This window comes from Sitophilus oryzae, unplaced genomic scaffold, assembly GCF_002938485.1.
Source record: "Sitophilus oryzae breed Bouriz unplaced genomic scaffold, Soryzae_2.0 scaffold_910_pilon_pilon, whole genome shotgun sequence".
Taxonomy (NCBI): domain Eukaryota; kingdom Metazoa; phylum Arthropoda; class Insecta; order Coleoptera; family Curculionidae; genus Sitophilus; species Sitophilus oryzae.
The window spans coordinates 1,749,410-1,774,869 of record NW_022147540.1 but is presented as its reverse complement, the minus strand read 5'-3'; the positions used below and the strand labels follow the sequence as shown (position 1 = coordinate 1,774,869).

At 32.5% G+C, this 25,460-nt stretch overlaps 1 protein-coding gene across 5 annotated transcripts in view; it reads right to left on the bottom strand.

Moving 5' to 3' along the window:
* LOC115890765 (syntaxin-1A) overlaps positions 1–25,460 on the bottom strand; it is a 98,475-nt gene that overhangs the window by 24,692 nt on the left and 48,323 nt on the right. For 3 of the 5 annotated variants that reach the window (XR_004051698.1, XM_030911088.1, XM_030911090.1), the window contains exons 4-8: positions 19,032–19,106; positions 14,829–15,011; positions 12,538–12,611; positions 10,137–10,274; positions 6,918–7,028 (exon numbers count right to left, since the gene is read on the bottom strand). Coding sequence is in view for 3 of the 5 variants with exons in the window: in XM_030911088.1 (XP_030766948.1) it covers positions 6,918–7,028; positions 10,137–10,274; positions 12,538–12,611; positions 14,829–15,011; positions 19,032–19,106 (581 nt within the window). In the remaining 2 variants the exon portion in view is untranslated. Of the gene's footprint in view, positions 1–6,360; positions 6,472–6,917; positions 7,029–10,136; positions 10,275–12,537; positions 12,612–14,828; positions 15,012–19,031; positions 19,107–25,460 lie in introns of all 5 variants that reach the window. The other 2 variants (XR_004051699.1, XM_030911089.1) reach the window with 1 other exon arrangement.

Here is a 25,460-nt window from a genome sequence, read left to right as displayed (position 1 = left end):
AAATTTTGTGGATCTGTCAGTCTTTACTGAGATTATTTTATGTTATTTATTATTTATTCTACTTCTGATAGTTGCCTAGAAGGAAATTGTAGCAGAACTTAAATTAACAGTGACACTATTGCGATTTATCGGAAGATTAAAATATGTGTAGCGTGCGGTAGATCTCGGTCAAAAATCGAGGGAAATAATGGAATAACTTTTCGCTAGTAAAGATTCATTCAGAACCTCGCCAGTGGAATAAATTAGTAGTTTCAATTAGAGTAGAAGTTTGTTCCTTTAACTTCAATGTCAGCGTTCAGAACGTCAAAATTAGTGGTAGACATTTTCAATTAGTAGAAAAAGTTATTAAACTTTTGACTTTTCCACTAGTTATAGTACGAGAGCTAGCAACGTCGGAAAAACAAGTATTTTAAGACGTCTGGCACTTTGATATATCTTTTACTATGCTCTCTAGAACAGCATGCGGCCCGCCTGGCTGCCGGTAAACGTTGCGTTCCCTACTGCGCATTGAAAGAAGATCATATATTTTTATTAGCTCTTTAAATTCTAGTATTGAATATAAATCGAACATGTCTCCATAGCGCAGTGCGAAGAGTTTCTGACCACGAACCGATGATTCAGAGTTCGAATCCGGGTCATGGCAAAGACTTTTTTATTTTATTTTCGTTTATATTCTGATAGTAAAGTATTAAATATTTGTTTTTTTAATATAATAATAGCTCCCGTATATAGCGTTTCACGCCTTGGGAGTAGCAAGGTACAGCTTGCCATACTAGAGCCGTTTGGTATACATGGAAGGTAATGTGGCTAGCACTACGCTTCAACCGCCTATTATTACCTCAGGATTCTGAATCCCAAGTACTCATTTAAGTCCACCTAGGTACCCAAACTATTTTTATTTTAATAAAAATAGTCAGCTGATGTAATGCCGGGTGTGGGATTCGAACCCACTACCTTGAGATTGGTAGACGAGAGCCTAGAGGTGTGTAGTTCGTGAACGAACTAGTTCCAATGAACTATTCCGTCCCCGGAATGAAAGGAACTAGTTCCTAGTTTCTCAAAGAACTAGTTCCTCAGGACCTATTCCGGGATCGAGACTGTGACCGATATAGAATAATATGCGACGGCGACGGATCGGCTAGCGCGCGTAGCCCGATGGTAGGCAGGAGTAGGGAGTGCCAGCCGTACGTTATCAGATCCGGACCTAGAGGAACTAAACTAAATAAAAGACTAGTTTACGTACGAACGGATAGGGCCAGCGCGATCGATGCTAGGTAAGAGTGGGGAGTGCCAGCCGTATGCCGTATGTTATCGGATCCGGACCTAAAGGAACTAGAGGAACTAAATAAAAGACTAGTTTACGTATGGATCACCCAGCGCCATTGATGCTAGGCAGGCGTGGGGAGTGCCAGCCGTATGTTATCGGATCCTGACATAGAGGAACTATTAAAAGACTAGTTCACGGGAATCTATTCAGTCGGCTGATCCGAGATATAATACAAGGCGACGACGATGGATTCGGCCTTGTCCATTGCCACAGCCGGCGCGGCGTAATTACCACAGAAATTTGTCGTGGATACTGTTTTTGATTTTTAGTTTGTTTTTTAAATATTTTATGGGAATATTTCACTTTAGGTCCCTAAAATTAAGAAATATCTTATAAAACGAAGTAGATATTCTGAACTTTTAGGCAAAAACAAAAAGCTTAAAGTGAGGAAAAATGCAATTTTTCGTAAATTATTTGTAATATTTGCTCCAATTGATTTGTGATGTAGTTTTTTAAATTCTGATTTGAGTTTTTTTTATTTTTTTTATCTGCAATAAAACTTACCTATATGTTTTTAACATACACAATTACACATCTCGTTATATCTCCGTACATTATAAAAATTATACAGATCATACTGTCAATATTTCTGACTGACAACGAAAAGGGGGATGTCAATGTTAGTCGGGAACTATTGTGAACTAAAGACCTGGTTCAAGGAACTATTCCTCTGGACGAACTAGAACTAAGGAACTAGTTCCTCCCAAGGAACTAGAATTCCCACCTCTACGAGAGCCTGTACCTCTACGCCACCGGGCACCTTATTTGTTTTTTTTTGTTTTTTTAATTACCAGAAATTTTACCATTTTGATTGAAACCATTTTAATTTGTTTTTTTAATTACCAGAATTATTTAATACTTTACTATCAGAATATAAACGAAAATAAAATAAAAATTCACAGATTTTGCAAAATGCGCAACCATCATAAGCGTATTGAAAATACCAGACACAAAAGTCGGCGGTGGTCAGCAATCACATGTTTTCTACATTTTATATTAACTGGTGACGTCATTTGGAAGAGCTCAATAGAAATCATATAGAAATATAAAAGAACTAAAGCTTGTTTGGAAAGCAATTTGACATTCGTGACGTCAGCACTCCGGCAGTCTAACGTATCGCTAATTGCCATTCGCAAATATATTCCAGATACGTATAGTGAACAAGTGAACCGTTCGCAACGTTAAATAATTTTGATATTTGATTTTTATCGTGATGGCTTTTTATAAAAGTGAAGAATTTAGTAAGAAAAATATTAATGATGGAGATGAACGTGTACGGATTCATGAATGGTCAGGATCACGGTCACGACACTATAGAAATGTGATGTATGTATGTATATATATATATATACATAGAATTAATGGCATTAATTTGCAATAGCACCTCGAACTCACAGTTTCATTATGGAGCCAGATTAAACCAATCAGAATGAGTATTATGTTACCGTAAAAGCCCGAATATTGGTTAATTGGTTTTTGAAATTATTTGTTAGCTTCTTAAACAAAACAGACCCATAATAATTCAAATCTTTACCATCCAAGACTTCCAAGAATTATAAAGTAATCTCACGTCAAAATTTTTTAAAATTATTGCATGCCTTAAATGTTTGCAAAGTTAACAAAAATATGTCTGATTACCTGCAATTAATATATTTGGTCCAATTTATCAGTTCTGCATCATATCCGAAATTCAGATTGTGTGTGACACAACGAAGAGTCAACGTGCAACGTGAACGACAAGAAAATGGCAAGTAAAAAAAAATTGTAAAGTTTTAATTACTAATTACACAGTCGTTCTCTTGAGTTCTCCTGCCTAAAATCTATATTGCCTTCCCTAAGATTTAAAATATAAATGATTGAAACTCATACAAGTTTACCACAATTTAAACTTAAGATAATTATTTAATTATTAAATTCTTAATTATATTAAAATATAACACTTACGAAGTTACTATATAAATATTAACTATGTCTACTTAATCATTTAATAATTCTGATAAAAACAGGCTTGATTATTTATTTTAGAAATCATACGGGCTATAATCATTAATATGCCTATATTAACAATACTTAAATCAAAATTTATTTGAAGGAATGCTACTGTATTACAATAATTGTAAAACAAGTATGTAATAATAACTCGGAATAATTATTAAAAACTGCTCATCTTGTTATAGATGTCGGCGTCTTGTCTCTATTATTTTATTAGCCGTTTAGCTATAGTTTGATTTCAGATAATGCAGATTTTAATGTGCCATTTGTGTGTTTTTATTGGAATTATTATTTTTAGCATATTTGGTATACTCTATGAAGTTATTTTTAAGTGCTCCTGTCCATTTTTCAATTATTAAAGTGCCTTTAGATACAATTAAAATTAATTAATTGGTGTATAGTATTTGTATTATGGGTTTGTTTATTTTTTATGAAATAATTTTTTTTCCTATTAAAATAAACATAGCTTACTAAATCACTAGCTAGTCATTTTTAAATACAGTATGTTAATTAAGTATCTGGCCAAACTTCAGGAGGTGATTCTTTGAGTGTTTTTAACGTAAAAAGTTCATATAAATATGTGTCCGGAAATAATGTATAATTTTAAAGATACAGGGGTGTCAAAGTGTTTTCTAATAGACCTTTCTTATTAATATCTCAAAGATCCGTAAGCCGATTTTGTTGAAATTTCACCGTGTTGTGAAATTTAATAAGTTAGCTCTAATTAAATGATAATTATTATTTACAACAATATTTAAACGATAAAAACTTATCCCAATAAATATTTTGGCATTTTTTTTATCATATAAAAAAATATAGGTCCTAATAGCCTAAATTTTATCAAAATATATCAGCAGATCCGATGAGACCCGAATTATTATATGTTTTGGAACTTAATGATTTAATTAATTATTCCCTTTAATGCATTGTGCGCACTATCCTACGCGCCAAGAAAAAATATTGCATTAGTCTAAATTTATTATTTATCTTATTCCGCTCTTGATTAAAATAGCCCAACTGTACCTAACAACCCATGCATGCCTTGACGCATATTCGTTTTTATAATAATATCGGCTTTCCCAGACCTAAAACATCCATATCCATAAAATAGTTGGCCCACACTAATAAGACCTCATTTCGGCCCTCGGACGACCTTGCTCTACTACGTGTTGACAAGTTGATTAGGCAGGTTATTGAACTCCATGTCGCCTCTAGCATGTCGTTTTTTCAAAGATGGGTCCCATATAAACGCGGCCAGAAGTATTTTCAATACTAAAAAGTCTTTGTCCTGACCCGGATTCGAACTCTGAATCATCGGTTCGTGGTCGGAAACTCTACGCATTGCGCTATGTAGACATGTTCGATTTATATTCAATACTAGAATTTATAGGACCAAATTAATAAAAAATAGAGGATCTTCTTCCGATGCGCAGTAGTGAACGCAACGGGTATCGGCAGCCAGACGGTCCGCGTGCTGTTCCAGAGAGCATAGTAAAAGACATATCAAAGAGCCAGACGTCTTAAAATACTTTCTCGAAAATGTTGCTAGCTCTTAGACGATTATACTTCAAAATTTGCGAGAAATGTCATTTTGACCATCGCCATCATAATCTTCCGTCAAGAGAAATTGTGGTTAGAAATCAAAAGTCGATTGTTTTATAAGCTAAAGATTAGGTTTTATCTATGGATACAACTGGCTAACGCAAGCTGTTGCTAGGGTATTATATTAATTTTAATTGTATTTTTTAGACACACACATTGTGACTGATCGTACTACTCTTAAGTATAAAGTATAATTGAAACTACTTATTTATTCCACTAATTCGAGGTTCTGGATTAAGCTGAATGCAATAGAAATACAAAAAAAAATTCTGACAATGTATAAAATAATTTTTAAAAATTAATTTAAACAATATATGACTTTTTTAAAGAATGACCCTCCAAACCTTATTAAGGACGTGTAAAACCTAGAAAGAAATAAGGGAGAGAGAGAGAGAGAGAGAGAGAGAGACTGTTCTAGCGAGAGACGAAGATAGACGTTTCGTATTTTTTCCAGTAAAGGTTGTCAGGCATAAAACGCCGGATTTTATAGAGCTCCGTAATCCGTACTAAAATGCGTAACTCGTAACATTTCTTACCGTATCTTCTTCCGAGTTTATGTACCTACTTACGTTTTATAGGCTGATGGATAATATTACAGGCTAATGTTTTTTTTTTTGGAAAATTGTTACTTTACGAAAAGGTACATTTATGTGGGATGTCGAGAGAAATAAAATAAAAAGCAAACATATTTCAACAAAACGAGGCTTAAAGTTGTAGAAAAAGTCGGTAAATCATAATTTGGAAAAGAATTTTTTGAAGAGGATTGTTTTTTACTTTTTGATATATTTCTTTACCTTTAATATAATACGACCGAAAAAAAAACGGCGTCAAAGACGGCTGGGAATGACTATCGATAATAAGTTTATGGAGGCCAAGACCTACTTACCTAGCCCGTACCCTTCTTCATTTTTTAATAACGCTTACTATCAGGTGGCCTTAAGAAGACTAGAGACATTTTTTTTAAACAGAATTGTGTCTCTGGAAACGTTTTTTTCCCTTCTTATTCTTTCTATAATTAGTGTTACTATCGTTATTCCTTTGGCGTCTTTGACGGCTTTTTTCTATCATACGGTAATATTAAGCAAGATCATAGAAAACGGACAAAATTAAAAAAAAAGGTTTTGGTATTTTTATCAACATTTTATAGATTCAATTTCTCAAAAAATAAGGTTTTTGGTTAAGTTAATAAAATTATAAGATTATTCAACAATTTCTAAGGAAAATGTCGCCGCATCATGTTGAAATAAATATAAAATAAAATACATAGTCAATGGATTTAAATCAACCAATGACAGACATTTTTACATAAATAAGTCTGAAAGCATTCTGCGGAAAAACGCAAAAAATACCAAAAAACATAAATAATCATAACGATAATGTTCAGAGTCACGCAATATTTTAAAATGCCTAACAACCTTCACTAAAACGCCCCTCCTTACCTTTCTGGCTTTACTCTGGTACGATTCCGCAGCTTTAAGTTGCACGTGCCCCTCCGACACGTGGTTCTTCGTCGTTTCCACGTGGTACTCGATCCTGTCCACCAGTTCACCCTGTATAGTCACGGCGCGGTACGGGTATACAAGGTAGGGGAACAAAAAAAAGGATATCCAGGAAGGGGTAGTATTGAAGGAAGCAGGTTAAATAAACCACCACCGGAAGAAGGTGAATACACATAGACAGAGCAACACAATAAATATTACAACACCGCATCACACCAATAATAATACACATATTTATGTCAAGTGACAAAAAGGCACACAACAGTATAGTTAGTAAAAAAAATAGTTTAGGACACGTAGGTGCAATAGTTAGATGTCAGTAAGCCCAAAAAATTCGGTTAGAATCGAGTTAAAAATGTAAGTAGGGGGAGCGCGCGTAGAAGTGGACGAGAAGGTAAAGGAGATAAAAAGGTGAAAGAAACGAAAAAATCATAAAATTAAAAAGCGAATATACACAGTACGCGGTCGGTCTTAAGGTCTAATATGGTCGGACTCACCCGCCTGGCCCTGCTCTGGTACTTGAGGGCCTTTTTGGTGTCCTGGGTGGCCGTTTGCACGTAGTCCACGGCGTGCTCCACGTGGAACTCGATGCGATCTATCATCTCGCCCTTTTAGAGCGATAGAAAGAGAGAGACAGAAAGAAAAATGGACCTGTTAGTTACCGAGTTACTAAAGTTAGGTTATGGTTTGTTAATGGAGGTTAACTAGTAGATTAAAATAAATGGACTCATTATTTTGTACACTAAATTATTTTCTTTCTACCATAATACATTAAATGTTATTTCATACATTGATGACAATAGCTCAAGTTTTTAACAGTCAAAACATGCTTTCAAATAGGAAGTTTTGGTAAAAACTTGAATTTTTTTGAAAAGAGCAAGTATAGGAAAAAAAACTGATGACTTCGCCACTGGATTGTGTTCAAAAAATCCTCAAAAACGACTTGTCTAATTAATAGACACTCCCCAATTCTTAAGATTTATTCTTTAAGTTGAAAATAACTGTAAAAATGCGTTATCGTTTGTTAAAAAAGAACTACAGTGCGTCTCTTTCAAGAATTAGTAATGCAAATGATTAATATATGGAGATGTATATTTGAATAATGCCAATTAATAAACTAGAATAGATCCATACAAATGAGTCCATTTATATAATAGTCTCTGGGTTATAACAAGTGTACGTTATGTTGTTAAATCATTCCCATTTTTTTAAATTATGAACTATGTAGAAAATATTGAATCATACATTGAATCAGCGTAAATACAAATTATAAATCTATATAGTTTATAATTCCTAATAATTTCTATAGTCTTGAATGTTTAGATTTTACAGAAAAAAATAAAAGATAAATAAAAAATTATTACAACAATTAATAAATAAAAAATCTGAAAACCCTAACAAATGTTTAAAATTGATAATCTGTATAAAAGAAAAATAGTATAACTGAAATTTAAAAATATAAAATCTAATAATTAATACTAAATAAAAAACACAAAAAAAAGGAAATAAAAGAAACTTAATAATAAAAAATCAAATACATTCTATAAATTTCCAAACATTCTATACTTCCAAAATACTGTTAAATCCTTTCTATCATGTATGTTAGAGTTCATCAATCATAGTTAATAATGAAAATAAAGTTAATATTGGCTACAAAGCGTTCATTCTCTTAATGCCAGCCCTTGATTACCCTGATAACGTAACTTTTATAGATTTCTTTATAGCGTTCTTAAAAATAATCTACAATTTCGGAAAATTTATGGGAAACAATTCATTCTCCGCGACTCTACTATTACATGAAACTTTATTAATGATTTTACGTACTTTCTCGATAAAGAAACCTATAAAATATGGCTGGACGATGAGTTAGTTAATCAATTTCTACCACTATGACGATAATAGATCGCTGGAGTAACGTTAAAATGAGATCAGATGGTCTCATTCATGAGACGACCGATAAATTTTATAGCTATACAAATTCATATAAAAAAAATGTATGCAGGGTGCTTTTTCAGACAAATTAATATAAATGCACAAATTTTTATTAAAAAAGTAAGGCAATAAGCAGATATGTTAATGTTGTGTGTTATCATTTGGCGCCCAACGTGGGACCCGTGGCTCTCTTAGTGCATTACATCGAGAATATTGTATACTGTAGTAAAATATTGTATTGGTTGATATTCTGAACATAATATAAACACTTTATTCCAAATGTTTTTTACTAAAAACACATGTTAATTTTCTTTATTGAGCGTTGATTAAAGATTATACATAAACATGTATAAAAGACAGACTAAACAAAAACATACCGTTCGTTTATTTTATCACAGACTTATTACACCGTGTTTTTCAAGATTTCAGGTCACTGAATTTGTTCAATGTTTCGGGATGTTCATAAAAACAGAAAAGATGGTGAAATAAATATTTCTATTTAAGCCATAAGCATTTAGGAATTAAATTAAATAGAAAAATATTTATATAGATAAAAATATAGTAGATAAAAATTCAAACAGATAAAAATTCATTAATTTTCAAATAAAAAAAGTTTGAATCATATTTCAAAATAATTTGACTTTAAAAAACACCCTATATACAAACGGAAAAATGCTTAACTAAATAAAAAATAAAATTATATTTAATAATGATTTAAAGTTACAAAGTATAGTTTGAATATTTGAGAAAAGCAAATACTTTGTACCTTCTATCAATCATTTTTTTTCCTGAAAAAAAAAACTGCCATAAAATATTATTAAAACTGCTTGTAAAAGGAAAACCCTTGATCATTTACATATTAAATTTTCAATATTTATAGGAGAATATTACATGAAAAAGGTGGTACTGTACTAAAACAGCGGCAATGAGTGTACAGATATTTTATAACAGCTTTAAAAAATCAGTAATATAGACCTATCCAGACATTTTTTAATGAAATTCTGTTTTAATTTCTCTTTCTATTAATCATTAACGAAAAAAAAAAAAAATACTGATTGATGTTGACAAAAATGCAATGTTACTTTTATAATTGTATAGATTTAAAGTTACCTAATCAATTATTTAATAATGATTTAATAAAATTTGTTGACTAAGGACATTAAAATACTAGCTCATATATTTAAAAAATAACAAGAATAAGGATTAAATAATAAAATATGTACATTAATAAAGTAAAAGTAAAAATCACTGAAAAATAACTTTAAAAATTTCAATTACTTTCCAAAAGTAAATAACAAGTAACATGTTAATAAAAAAATAAATTTACTTTAGAATTACAACCAGTAAGAGTTATATTTTATGGAATTTCTTTAACTGACCAATTGAAATTCTGAACATTTAAGTGAATAATAGAGCAAGTTTGGCATAGCCAATCAGTCAAATTCTTGCAAGAGCTGCAACATTCTATTATAGGAAACTCCAACAAATCATGAGAAACTTTTTATTGATTCATTTTATTTCAAAACTGGCATTGTAAAATATCGTTGTATATAAATGCCAAAGAAAAGTTTATCTATACATATTTTTGTGAATATATTTATTTGTGAAATACTAAAAAATTGAAACTGGTAGAATACAAATTGTTAGAAAACAAAATATAAAGTTGAAAATATCATATAAAAGTAATAACGTTCATAGACTGGAGAGATCTATTCTATATTTTTTTATTGAAGTAAAAAGTTAATAAATATATAAACAATTAGAGGATGGAGGTAGTACATTACCTGATTTTCCACCAGCATGGCCATGTCCATGAACATGTCGTGGAGTTCCCTAATTGAATTTTCTAATTTGATAATGTCGGCATGTCGAGCCTCGATGTCCGCCAGGGTTTGCTTGGCCTGCTGCGTCTCCATTATAATCTAAAAAAAACAAAATATAGAAATTATACATATTTAAGACATATACTAGCTATTGTCACTTCATCTGGTGTGTCAATTCACGTGGTCTGCGTGTAGAAAAAAATAAACTATTTTAAAAACTTTCATGTAAACTGCTGAAACGAAGGTAATATATGTCAGCTAAATATTTATTTATTTAACGTATGGCTTACATCACAGTATCTTAAGTTATAGGACAAAGAATTGTATAAACAACAAAAAAATATGTAGATAAAAAAACTGCATAAACAAAGAAAAAAAAACATACACAACAAAAAACTAGGCTAATTCGTCTCATAAACAGATATCCAGTCTTTGTATATAATCAATTGCCTCCTGAGTAGCCATAAGGAAATCTTCTGAGTTGCCCGTATATGCTCTTATTGGGCAGTCTTGCACTATATGTTTGACAGTCTGCCTGTCAGCTCCACAGTCGCATGCGGCCGAAGGGACTTTTCCCCACCTATTTAGAGAGTCGGCACATCTTCCGCAGTTAGTTCTGATGCGGTTAAGAGTTGTCCATGTTCGACGGGGAAGGTCGAATCCTGCAGGTTCATTAATAACGTACGGTAGACCATGGTACTGCCTCATTTTCCCATTTCTCTCTCCATTGCTCATTTATATCAAAATTATTTTGGTGCAGCTCATGTGCAGTCTTCAATGGAGGGTGTCTTGATCGTAGTCGATTTCCCTGGATGTGTGGTACCTCATCATGGACCTGCAGCTGAGGGTTATTCATTATTTTAGTAAACTCTCTGACCAAGGCATGTTCTCGGAGCAAATTGGGAGGAGCTATGTTGCTAAGAGTGGGCAGCCATATTGTAGGTGTTGGTCGAATTGTCCCTGTGCGCATAGTTTGGTTTAATTGAATATCAACCATACGGATGTGTTTGCTATTAAGCCACACTGGAGCACAGTATTCTGCTACAGGATACACCAAACCCAGCGCAGAGGATCTCAGGGTGGATGCTGATGAGCCCCAAGTTGTGCCACATAATTTTTGAAGTATGTTGTTACGTGTTCTCAACTTTGCCGTCATTCTTGTCAAGTGTTCTTTAAATGTAAGCGTCCTATCCAGAGTAACTCCGAGATATTTTGGATGTTTATTGTGAGTGAGTAGTTTGTTGTCCATGTACACTCGCAATTCTCTCTTTGCCATCTTATTATTAAGATGAAAGGCAGATACTTCAGTTTTTACGATACTTGGTTGGAGTCTCCATTTTTTAAAATACTCGCTAATGGTTGCTATGTCTCTGGTAAGTACAACTTCAGCATCCTCCACCCTCCTGTGCGCCGTTGCCAATGTCTAGTCGTCTGCATAACCAAATTTTAGTGATTCAGATGCAGGCACGTCCGCGATGTATAGACTGAAGAGTATGGGGGCAAGAACCGACCCCTGAGGAAGACCGTCATTCAGTTTCATAGTTTTGCTCCTGTTATTCCCCATTATAACCTGGAATGTTCTATTTGACAGCATATTGTTAATGAGGTTGGATATTCTTACACAAGGAATGACGCGAGTGAGTTTATATATTAGGCCCTGTCTCCAGACGGTGTCATATGCTGCTGTCAGGTCTATAAATGCGGCAGCGACTACATGTTTCTTTTGAAATCCGGCCTCTATAAATGTTGTCAGTGATAAGACTTGATCTGTGCAGCTACGATGCGGGCGAAAGCCTGCTTGTTCAATGGGAATGCTGTCTAAAATTCTTTGACTGATTCTGTTGAGTAGCACTCTCTCGAGCAGTTTATAAACCATACTTAGCAGGGCGATGGGACGGTAGTTCTCTGGCCCATCACTTGTTTTCCCTGGTTAGCTAAATATAATCTATTACAGCTCTGTAGTAAAAAGTGTAACTAATTGTGAAAAATAAAGTTCCAACCCTAGACGCAACGTTTTCCGTTGCGTCAAATTCAAACCGCACAAGGCCTACTTGTGCGGTTTGAAATTTTGATGTAAAATCCGGCAATACCGCATAGAAGAAATGTACCAACCCAACTTTTATCTCTTTTTAATATATTTGATTTTCCATTAAGCTGTCGACAGCACTGTCTCACACGGTAAAGTCCAGATCACGCTGTTTCGAGGACCAGATCGGTATGTATCTAAATTATGTACTACAAAAACAATTAAAATGTTGTGTGAAAAACCCTGTATAGTATTACTTAACGTTTTGCTCCAAAAATTATTAACAACATTAAAAACTACTTAGAATTGATTTTTATTCTACTATTTCATACTTACACCTTGTGTAAAGACGGTAGAAGTTCCTTGTTCTAACATATCTTCTAATTCTTCATTTGTTGTTGTTCTTCCCGCTAAAAATGACAAAATTAAAATTATTTTCGACTTAACATACCTTACAAAGTTTCTATATATCAATTATTAATAATGCAACGAAATATACAGAATGGTCCGAACTGTATTCCGGAAACTTTGGCGGCATATTCTGCAGATAAAAATATGTAAAAAGTTCGTATGAATGTATGTCCTAAAATGCTTAGTTTCGCAGATACAGGGTATAAGTTTCAATAGATATTTTCCAAATAATTTATAAAGTAACGTCAATATTTGGATGAAAATTGGTATATAGAAGTTTTTTGACATGAGCAATTTCATTTTAATGTCAATATAACTCCTACTTGTAGAGAGCGCCATCTGCATACTTTTTAACTGGTTTGACGAGTAATAAATTTTCGTCCGTACCTGTATAAAATTACTGAGTAAAAAATAAACATTTACGACGTTTTTATTCGATCATACGGTATAATATACATCTTATATTTTCAGTTCTGATTTACTTTGTTTGAAAGATCGCTAAAATGAAAGTTAAGGTAAATAAATGTTGAATTTTCTTACTTCTTATTCCCTCATTAATGAACAATTGTGAACTAATAAAAATTATAAGGCACATTTTAAATTTTATTCACTGTTTTTTATTGTAGTTGTAAAATTCATATAGCTATATAATAATAAAGTTTGTATTATTCTATATATAAAATATTGTATTATTAGGTTAAAGTAACTATTTTATTTTGTTATTGCTAATAGAGGGAATCTCATTCGCCGGAGACGAACAAGGTTTGGAACAAGATATTGAAACTGCATTTACTAATACACCTAAAATTTGATTTAATAAGATAAAGTAAAAAACGCTTATTAATTTTTTAATCGTTATTCTTATGTGAAAAGCCATCGTATAATAAAAAATTATGCCGGTTTTTATTTTATTTCGCTATCCTCCCTCAACTTATTTTTTTACAATGCGACAAATATGTAAGATGTAAGTTTTATTATTATTTTATTTTAATTTATTAAACAATTATTTTAATTTCCTTAAAATACTGTCGGTCGATCGGCACGCCACTGGAAATTGACCTCAAACGTCTAATCTTTGTACACAACTACATTGTTGCCATCGATCAGATACCCCTAATTTCCTTCTCTATCCATTCTCTCTTGCACTCGTTGATTTTCGCAAACTAATGTGTGATGAAGCTTTAGAGCGTTTTATGAATGGATCATTGTATCTTCCGAGTTCTTTCTATCTTTGATAAAATAACAAGCAACCCGTGCTATCACCAAGTCTCTTCCTATATTTGTACAACTGTACCTACTTTTTTATCTTTCTGTATACTCTGTAATATAAAGTTTTGAAATCAGACTGGCTTGGCAGAAAAACATACAGTTCATACTATTTTTTTCATAACAATCTTATTTATCCCAAGTCTTAAGCTTCAGTAGTCAATACATTAGTGTTTTCAATTAGTGTAGAAGTTTGTTACTCTAATATCAACGTTGACGTTCTGTTAAAATGACATTATATCAAGTTAAACTTCAAAATTAACACTTACTACCTGATAACAATTACTTAATAAGGTAAAACCAAAAAGCCTCAAATTTCTGTATAATTATTTTTAATTTTTACGTATGTTATGTTCTTTAAAATAAAAGAAGCGATTGCCATACATTACTAACATCTACAGATGCATGAGCAATACATTTATTTTTATTAGATTGTATTAAAAAGCCTCTTTTATTTCTCTTTTAGAGGCTATCGCTTCTTTCATTATAATTTTGGCGTTATTAAAATTTATTCTGTGCCCTGTGTCCCATGAATGCTGACAAATCTTAGATTTGTCAAAAATCTCCCTTTCTTAAATAATCTTTATGTTCTTTAATTAGAACATTTAAGGGTCTCGAAGTTCCACGATTGTAAAATTTATCGCATTCACATGGTATTTGGTATATTACATTTTTGTTTGTTGTTCTGTATTCATTGCTTTAGTATGTGATAAAATGGATTTAAGCTACCGCAAGCTGTTGCTAGAATATTCTATTAATTTTAATTGTATTTTTTTAGACATTGTGAATGATCGTAAACTTTTATTATAAAGTATAATTGAAACCACTAATTTCGAGGTTCTGAATGTGGCTTTAATAATAAAACTTTTTAGAGTTAGAGTCTCAGAAAATGTTACAACCTTTAATTTTCCTACTATCTTCTTTAAGAAGAGTAAAAAAACGTTACTTACTGATCTCTAACTGCCTCATTATTCTCGCTTTACACCTCTCCCTGTAGTCGGTCTGCGTCCTATTGTATTCCGTCATCACTTCAACAAATTTCCTAGATAACGTCGACTGCTGTATCTTTCGTATCCTCAGGTCCGCCGAGTTTTTGTTAGTGGTCTCTTCTTGGTCTATACTTTGTTCTATGACTGCAAAATAACAAGAAAAAAACACATATTATCATGAATGACGTAGAAGAAGAGAAATGAAGATAGAAATACTCTATCTTGGTTCGCAAACTTGGACGTCAAACCGAAACAGTCAAAGCTGTAGTGGATCTACTAAGAGAGCAGTTATTTATTGGGACTGAACAGTAGAACTCACTGCCAGAATTTCTTTAAAAATTTCAAAATACCGACTCTTCCTTCTTTATTCGTTTTTGAATCCGTTTGCTTAATCCGCAAGCACATATATCTGCTATTTCCGAAAGGCCATCTCACAACTATCCAGTTAGGAATGCGGAGCACGATCTTTATCTGCCAACCCCAAGCTCAGAACTAGTTAAAGGCTCAATACTGTACAGGGTGGTCGAAATTGGTCTGTTTTAACAGAGAAAACCAATTTCCTGAATAGATAGAGCAAAACCGACATAGATGTTAAGGGCTCGATTTCTGAGAAATGTTTAATGGCGTAAACCGCCTGTTGATATTTTAACTGCCAACTGAGATACGGGGTCTTTTTGAATTTTTTACAATTTTGAAAATTGCCCATAACTTTTTTATTTTGCGGAATAATACAATTCTGTACAAACGTTATTAAGGAATTTTTTGAGGCACAATCCAGTGGCGTAGTCAGTTTTTTTCTATGCTTGCCCTTTTTGTCAGAAATAATAAAAAATATAATTTTTTAAATGGAAATCATAGTTGGCTATGAGCTTAAAAAAATGCTGGCGTTTAACTCTTTCCAACGATATAAAGTTATGTGTATTTATTTCTAAAAATGAGAGAAATATTACGTTTTTTATCTTTGTATCGAAGCGGGCCTTGATTTTGTGTTTGGTTTGTTTTTTTTTGGTCTATTTGCCTAATTATTTTTTATCACAATTTAATATTCTATATTATTATTTATCTGCATAATTAAAGACTTTTGAAAAGGTAAATTAACATTCTATATTAGTATTAGTAATTACAATTGAAATCGATACAATAAACCAAACCAAACGTTTCTCAGAAATCGAGCCCATGACATCTATGTCGGTTTTGCTCTATCTAGTCAGGAAATATGTTTTCTCTGTTAAAACACACCAATTTCGACCACCCTGTACAATGCCAAAAAAGTCGCTTTCATTCTTTCCCGCATTCAGTAATCAACATTCATCAAAAGCAATTCAGGCCGTGTTCTGATTAATAATAACAATAATTTCTAATTCATTTCTGAGAATTTTTAATTTAATTACTAATTAATTTATGATTAATTACAACGCCAAAAGTATTAACATTACATCAACCCCAGTCAACAGAGCGTAAATTTTAAATATCAAAGGTTAAAAAAAGTCGGCGTCGAAAAATTGAGTTTTGCAAAAAATAACCGGGGTCCTGTTAATGAAAATTTAATTTTCGTTTTATCCACAACGTTTATCGTTCGGTGGAATGGCGGACGTTTGTCGAAAATTATGCCGGAAAACGATTAACGTTCATTTTTCCAGAATAAATAGTCATTTTCGGACGTAAAGCCTTCATTGTAATTTACCGAGCGGGTCACTATGAACAAATGCCGCAATTTTCTTTGTATCAAACTGACATAGTGTTTAATTTAGCTATTTTTTGTTTATTTAACGTAAATATCAAAATAAACCACTAAGTCATCTCAATAAACCAAAACACTTTACTGTTGCACTGGACGCGCGTTTTTCTCCAGTAAATTTTTATACTTTACGTACAGAGTGTCCTTTATTCGAAGGCCAAATTATGACAAAGTTGCACAATTTGCAAGTTAAAAATGTCTGAATACTTCCGAAGATATTTAAAAAAACGAAATATTGTAAAATTGTTTTTCATTTTTCCTGGTTTTATTTGAAGAGATCATGATTGGTTTTTGAAAGCTTATGACCTTCGAAATACCATGATGTAGCACACTTGCCTAAAAATTGTAGAATAAGGAAAAAAAGTGCAATGAAATTTAATTTTCAAATCGTCAATTTATAGCCCAACTTTCACGTTTTTCGCTCGTCTTATAGTTCTTGAGATCCCAATGATTTACCGAACTAAATCACTTAAAAGATAACTACAATACAATTTCTACTCAAAAACAATAATCTTAAGTAAGAAAACTCTGAAGATTAACCAGAGTCTTAAATTAATTCTGCCCCACGCGTAAACTAGTAACAGCCCCGAAATGTTTTCAATTTCGCAAACTTAATAAGTAATTTGCACTTGCCCAACTCCGTTGCTTTTCCCTTCACTCCTCTTTCTTTATCTCGCGACGTTAGTTATCAAGAAGGAAGTTTTTGAAATTGCAAGCGGAGTTGCGCTGGTGCAGCTCGACACGCCATTAAAACTTGAACACGACTTTAAATGTTTTGCTTCGCTAGTAAACTTCAAATATTAACAGTACAGTTTATGTTATAACGCGATATAATAGAAGAAATTAATACTAATAACTGGCTTTCCAGCTGAAATTGACTTTCTGTGTGACGTAGATATTGTACACAAGTCACGACTGTCCCACGTTGGGCGCCAAAATATGTGTGTAATATATATTATTATAAATATTCACATAATTTTAACTCTGACATAGAATGTTTTTGAGGTTTCTTCTTCTGATTGAAAGAATCTGCATATTATGGCTTCGTCTTCCAATCCCATAAGATTTAAATGTCCACTGACTACACCCACTACAATTGAGTTTTTCCTGTCTTATTTTTCTGATGAATGTTTTGACCATCCTAGAGATTTGTGGCCCTTTTTGGTCCACAAAAGGGTACTGGGCTTATATAGGATCGACATTTCTTGCCTTGAGTGTCAATTTTCGTGTGTTTCGGTCAATACGCTCGGTAAAATAAGATGTACTGAATAAAGAAACAGTACAGTTTATGTTATCACGCGATATAATAGAAGAAATTGATACTAGTAACTGTTTTCCTGCTGAAGTTATACTGTATGACACAGAAATTGCAACACCTAAGTCACGAAAGCCCCACGTTGGGCGCCAAAAATATGTGTGTAATATAGATTACACATAAAAATTCACATAATTTTAACACTGACATAGAATGTTTTTCAAATGTCTTTTTCGGATTGACAACTGCATATGGCTTCGTCTTCCAATCCTATCAGGTTTAAATGACTATCGAGCTTGCAATGCCCTACACTTTTGAGTCCCACTACACTTTTGAGCTGTTTTGATGAATTTTTCTACCATCCTAGAGATTTGTGGCAAGTTTTGTAATCAGTTTCGAAGCATCACAGAAGGGTAACGATGAGGACTTATATTAAAACTAGAAAATCAATTCTTGACAACATTATTGAAATATATTTTATATACATAGTTTAGCCACGAATGACAAAGTAATCGACTGATTTTCCGACAAACTATTAAATCCTTCACTAACAATACGCGCTAAATTTAACTCTCCACCACTCTCCATGAACCATGCCGTAATATGTCCTTCTAAAATTTAAACTATAAACATTTGCCGGATTTCTGGAACAACTACAAATTTACCGGTGTTAACGAGCAGTGAAAACAACGGTAACCGCTGACAGCCCGTCATTATTTCGGTTATTAAAACGTCATAGGGTTTCCTTGACCGGAAGTATTCGCCAACCGCTACAATATTGCGCTGGACATTGTTTTATTATAACTATGCATCAGGCGAAAACAAAGGTAGTTCATAAAGACTATCCGGTTCGATAGCTCTAGAATCCTAGTTATAAACATGTTGTAGTGTCGTTTTTTATATCCTGTACAATTTTAATTTTTATGTGGTATTCCCCATTCACATATCGTGTATTAAAGAAACAGAATTATGATATTTATAATAATAACACAAGTGGTAACAATCCTCAAGCTAAATAGCGGACATATACTAAGGTCCTTAAAGAACACGAAGTGCCTATTGAATTCAAATTACCATCAAAATTACCAATTAAATTCTATCGGGGTTATAGATAGCAGACAGACAAATAAAAGGTAATAATAATAGAAGTAATTAGAATGTTTCTACTCACCCTTTAACTTGGCACGAACTTTGTTGGCAGTTTTCTTGATGTCGCTCATCAGGTCCTCCAATTCTTGTTTAGTTTCTGAAATAAAAAGAAAATAAACGATAAAATAAATATTATAAGCAGATAAAACAATTAAATTCATTTTAATTGTTTTATCTTTACTTCTTCTCGAACGTTTTTTAATTGCTTCCATTTTTCAAAATGTTTGTATTCCTTTTCATAAATTATTCGGGAATTAAATGGAAGTAGTTTGGATATGGCGTTTGTCGTGTTATTTCGTTTTGAGCAATTTCTGGCTCCAATTCAATCAGCAATCGACACGAAAGAGAATTAAAAAATACTGACTCAAAACTGACAACTAAAGAGACAGCTTTATTTATTTGTCAAATTACATAGAAACCAACACCAACCCAGCACAATATTTTTTCCACTCGTAATAAATTCCTTGAAATAATGATTTCTGAATATTTTTTAAAAAGTAACTCGCTATGGAAAAAAATATTGTTTTATACACGACGATAAAATTGCATTATCGTCTTGTATAAAAAATAACTATTACCTATAGTTAAGTAGGTATAGGAGGAATATCATCAAATATTAATATCATCCCCGTACACTGAATAAAATATAAAACAACAAACACCAAAAAATGTCTGTTAAAATGAAAAAACAAAACAGAAAAGAAATGAAAATGTATTATTTAGAATCTATTTTCACAAACACCTTCGTGAAATGTGATAACCCAATGGTGAAAAATCTACTTCAAAGCAATAGTCAAACCAATTTTTTCAGACTGAAAATTAATGTTTAGTATTAACACAGGATAACCCTTTCCATTTACATCATCCTGTAAATAATTCTCCCTGCTTTTGCGATCATTATTACATCGTAGGGCTTTTTTGCGCTTGTATGCGAGCGTATACGTGCGAATATGACGAGAAGCATCGCAAAAGATAATAGAGCGAAACAAGCTATCGCAAATTGGTTTGACGTAAATTATTAAATCTATACCCCCTGCCCACGCAAAGTACACATACGCACCGTGTCGATTCATGAATCCAACAACGACTATGATCCAGGACCGAGTGTCGAGTATTATTGTTTTTCTATCTTGATTAACGTGGTGTTATTATTACAGAGTTTTGCGTCAATTTTGATTCACACATAAAGACAATGTACTTATCGAATAATTTTAATTATTACATTTGTTTGTGTATTACTTCATGCGTGACTACAGCAAATACGAGTATGTTCGTTGTAATTGAGGGATATTTTGTATATGTATTTTTTTTTAAATTTCTGTTGAAAGAAACTATTTTCTCGGAATACTACCATTAAAAAGTAAACAAAACTCGAAATATATGTTTTATAAGGTTATTATATCTATAAATTTTATAACCAAAGTTTCCACTTGTCAATAATACGGAGGAAAACAAAATGTTGATATTTTGGTGAAAGTTTAAAACACCTTGTGGAATATGTTAACAAAGCAAGAAATTTAAATACAATTTTATCATCTAGGGACGTCTTTTCCCGATAGTTTGTTTTTTGATTCATCTCTAATAGCTTTACTTTTATTTGAGATACTAGCGTGTACTCGCGACTTCGTTCGCGTCGAATTAAATCATTTGTAATGGTGATGATAAAGCAAAGCAAGAATTTCCATTAACATACAAACTGGATAACATTTTCTCACATTTATGTCAGCATGAGAAAAAACAATCGAGAAACCCCCCTCAGCTTTAAAGGTCAAGCAGTTTAAGCAGAATCGTGATTACTCAATGGTCATATTTTATGAAACACCCTGTATAAATTTTTAAAAAATCTTAATATGTAAAACAACAAAATAAAATAAACATGTTTAAGAGTATTTCCGAAAAACTCACCGGCTTTTAAATAAAAAATATTCTAATATTTCAGGGGTGGTTTCACCCCCTTAGAATTCGAGTTTCAAAAAATCTATTCTTATCGAACCTCTACACCCTAAAGTCAATCCGTTTTCCAAAAATCAGTTTTTTATGTCAAGCGCTTTAAGCAGGATCGTGATTAATCAATGATCAATTTTTCGAAACACCCTGTATACATTTTTAAAAAATCTTAAAATATGTAAAAAAAATATATGTTTAAGCGTTTTTCGGAAATTTGACCGTTTTTGAGATAAAAAATATTGTAATATTTGAGGGGTGGTTTCACCCCCTTGGAACTGGAATTTCGAAAAATCCCTTTTTATCGAACTTCTACACCCTAGAATCAACCTGTATGACAAAGTTAAGCTTCTTACGTTGAGTGGTTTGAGCAGGATCGTGATTAATCAGTGAGTCAGTCACTTAAGGATTTTATAATTAGTATAGATTTGGTATAGATTAATAAAATTAAAATAAAAATAAAATAAATTATATATTTTAACTAATTTATTATTAAATATTATTATTCGTTATTATTACTATTAGTCCAACCTACAGCAATTTCAAAAATATGGTTTTTAAGATAATTACAAAAAATCTAATTTTAAATAGTTTCAACATCCTGTAACTCTAAAACTATACATTTCCATATCCATGTTTATAGGAACTTTCTTTCATATATTCTGATTAAGAATCAATGAGTACTTATTTAAAACTTTCGCAAGTTAATGATATTATTTTTTTTAAGTTGCTATTAGACTTGGATCAAGCAAATTAATAAAATTACGTTTAGCTCATAAAAGAAGCCGAAAATGACAAAATATCAAGAGACAGCTTCTAATCGGTATTAAACTGCTTACACTATTTCGCTAACAAGAGAAAAAAAGTCAGTGGCGTACATGCTTTTTTTAGAAAAATATTCCAGTGATAACCCATATGCACGTCCCTGGTGAATATGTCTACACTTTTTTAGTTTTAAAATATTTATAGTAACTTTTACCCTCAAAATTTCATTAAAAACGCTAAGAGTACTTGGAATAAAATTATAATAAATAAAAAAATATTAAGAATTTAACATCCTGTAGCTACGAAACAAAGCAAAGAATCGGACCTATCTATACTAATATATAAAATCCTTAAGTGACTGACATGCTGATTAATCACGATCCTGCTCAAACCACTCAACGTAAGAAGCTCAATTTTGACATACAGGTTGATTCTAGGGTGTAGAGGTTCGATAAGAAGGGATTTTTCGAAATTCCAGTTCCAAGAGGGTGAAACTAGGGAATGCAATCCCGCACCAAAATACCAATCCCGCAAACCCGCGGGATTAAAGCAATCAATCCCGCGGATCCGCAAAATTGCGGGATTGTAAACAATAGTCATACATTTGGTCCTAAATGGTACAAAAGGCATTGTACATTTTGCATAGGCCCACAATATATTGATATAGCGTGTATCTTAAACTAGCTGTACAGAAATTTGGACACCGATGTATACAGGGTGTTCAAAAAATATATTTAATATTAAATAAACTTAAATTTTATTATAATTTATCTACTTATTTTATAAATAAAAATATTATTCTGATTGAAGTTTTTTTTTAACTTGTGTTAGTTATCTGCTTTTAGATACACTCTATTTCAATAATTTTTTGGCATATGCAGAATGTACAAAGCTTTTTGTACCATTTAGGGCCATACGTATGACTAAAAATGCATGTTTTTTGAAAAAACGTCGTATTTTCCTTAAAACAAAAAAAAATAAAAAACCGATCAAACTGTTTTTTCTAATTTCAATACAGATTTGTCGTACTTGGTAAAAATTTCGATTTTTAAAAATTTTAAATTTGCGGTATAAAAGATTCTTGATCAAATTTTCACACTCTTATAAAACATCCTGTATACGAGAATTCGCTAAATATATTTTCGAAAACCACATCAGCATCTTAATCACAATAGATTCATCTAAAACCTGCTTCAAACCGCATCCCAAAATCTTTTTTAGTTCAAGAGATATTCAACTTTAAATTTACCCTAAAATTTTGCTTGTCCCAATAATTATGTCCGACAATTTATTTGACGAAATTGTTCACAAGTACTAGTTAAACGCTTTTCTTCACTTACGCACATACGCCAGAAAGAAATCTAACAACTAGCCTGTTTGTTTCACTTATTTTTAATGGCCAAGCCGTAAGGGGAATCCCCCGAGTTCCGAGCGTCGACGCATCGGCCCGGAACGAAGTGGATTGATCTTAATCGAGATCGATTTGGTTACCCAGTAGTAATGTGTTGATCCCGCGGTAAATCCCGCAACTCTGATCCCGCGGAATCTCAGAGGGATACCGCATTTGCGGGATTGCATTCCCTAGGTGAAACCACCACTCAAATATTACTGCAGCTACAAAATAAAGCAGAATCAGACCTATGTTAATTTGAAAAATGAATCTTATTTTTACGTGAACAAGAGAGAACATGTGCCATCTCTCTCCCCACGAGAGATGGTTTTTTGAAACACCCTGTATACCCAATCTGATGCAACTTGATTGTCTCCTGTGTCCGCACTTAAGGGACGAAACTGAGACCGGGGGTGGTCGATGTGCACAACCAACCCCCGCAGGACGATCCCTTTGACCTATCTATCTGTTGTGACAGCAGAACGAGTCAAATGCTGAGGGTGGGCGTTACGGACGTAATGAGTTTGGAAACTATTTAGGGATTCTGTGAGGGCGGTTCGGCGATGCGATGCGAAACATCTAGCACGGAAAAAACTACTTGCTGTGCGAGTTTTTCCTATGAAAACGTAGGAGATTGCTTCTCTTATTACGGTCTTGTTTTTTCCATAGAAAAGTTTTAGAGAAATATGACCGGGGAATGAAAATCGGCAAGTTAAAAATAAATTTTCTTCCTTACAGTGTCGCAACCACGCAACCACGGCCAAAAGTGACTCTTTTTAAGCTATCAAATCGTCAACTGTATTTTTTTTAAATATGTGGGATATACAGGGTGGTCCGAACTGTATTCCGGAAACTTCGGTAGCATATTCTGCAGATAAAAATAAGTAAAAAAGTTCGTGTAAATGTATGTCCTAAAATGCTTAGTTTCGGAAATACAGGATGTAGAAGTTTCATTTTTATTTCGAGATTTTTTCTGAATAATTTCTCAAGTAACGTCAATATTTGGATGCAAATTGGTGTCTGGGAGTTTTTTGACATGAGAAATTTGATTTTGATGTCAATATGACGTCACTTGTAGTATATGGTATAACTTGCAGAGGGCACCACCTACATATTTTTAACTGTTTTAAAGAGTAATAATTTTTCGTCCGTACCTGTATAGACTGTCATTATCGACAAAAAAAATGAACATGAATAGATAGTTATTTGACTGAAATGATAAATTTGGGAACTTTTTGTTTTTTTAAATTAACCTTAAATTTTTCTTCGAAAAAATGATGATAAAACAGTTCCTTTTTTTCAGTAGTTTTATACAGGTACGGACGAAAAGTTATTACTCTTCAAACTAGTTAAAAAATATGTGAGTCATATTGATATCAAAATCACACTTCTCATGACAAAAAACTCGCAGACCCCAATTTTCCTCCAAATATTGACGTTATTTCAGAAATTATTTCGGAAAAAATCGAAATAAAAATGAAACTTCTACACCCTGTATCTCCGAAACTAAGCATTTTAGGACATACTTTTATACGAACTTTTTTACTTATTTTTATCTGCAGAATATGATGTCAAAGTTTCCGGATATAGTTCGGACCACCCTGTATATCATTAGGTCATTTTTTTTGAATGGTTAAGACGGGTTTTGCAACTGATATGACGCCTCAAATATACTAAATAACAAATATCAACAATTTAAATTTTCCTAATTATAAGAACTATGACCACAGAAATAGCAAAATTATTTTGTATACACGCTGCTTTAACGGTATACGTGGTTAATCAAAGTTTGTGTGTAATAATCCGCGTCAGCATCGTAAACCTTTATCCTTTCCATGCTTCCCGGAAAATCCGGACGAAATTGAAATCGAAGGAAATTTAATTACAGCCGTTAAATTTCCACAGAGAGAACCGAAGGAAAAGCCGGCGGCTTCGGGGTAATTGGTTCGGTACTGATGAAGGAAAAACGAAACTCTGCGTGTATATATCCGGATGTTGCTTTTAGTTTTGAGACAGGTGGTAAAACTGGGGAAGATTCTTTTAAAAAACACTATAAAAATTATAAAAAAAAATTATATGAAATGTTATTAATTTTTTTTAAATAGGGCAACCTAAAAATCCTGCTAAAACCAACCTTTGAAAAAACTGTAAGAGGAAATCAGTCAAATCTTGTCAAAAATAAAAAAAATGTCTCACATTGCAACTAAAATATCGGGCTCATCCCCATAATTTTCTTTAAAATATTTTTTAAAATATTGTTTTTTTTTCTGAAAAAAAAAGTTGAGAAATACTCGGTATATTGACAAGTAACTAAAACAATAAGAATAAAATACTATATTGCCATGCAACTGC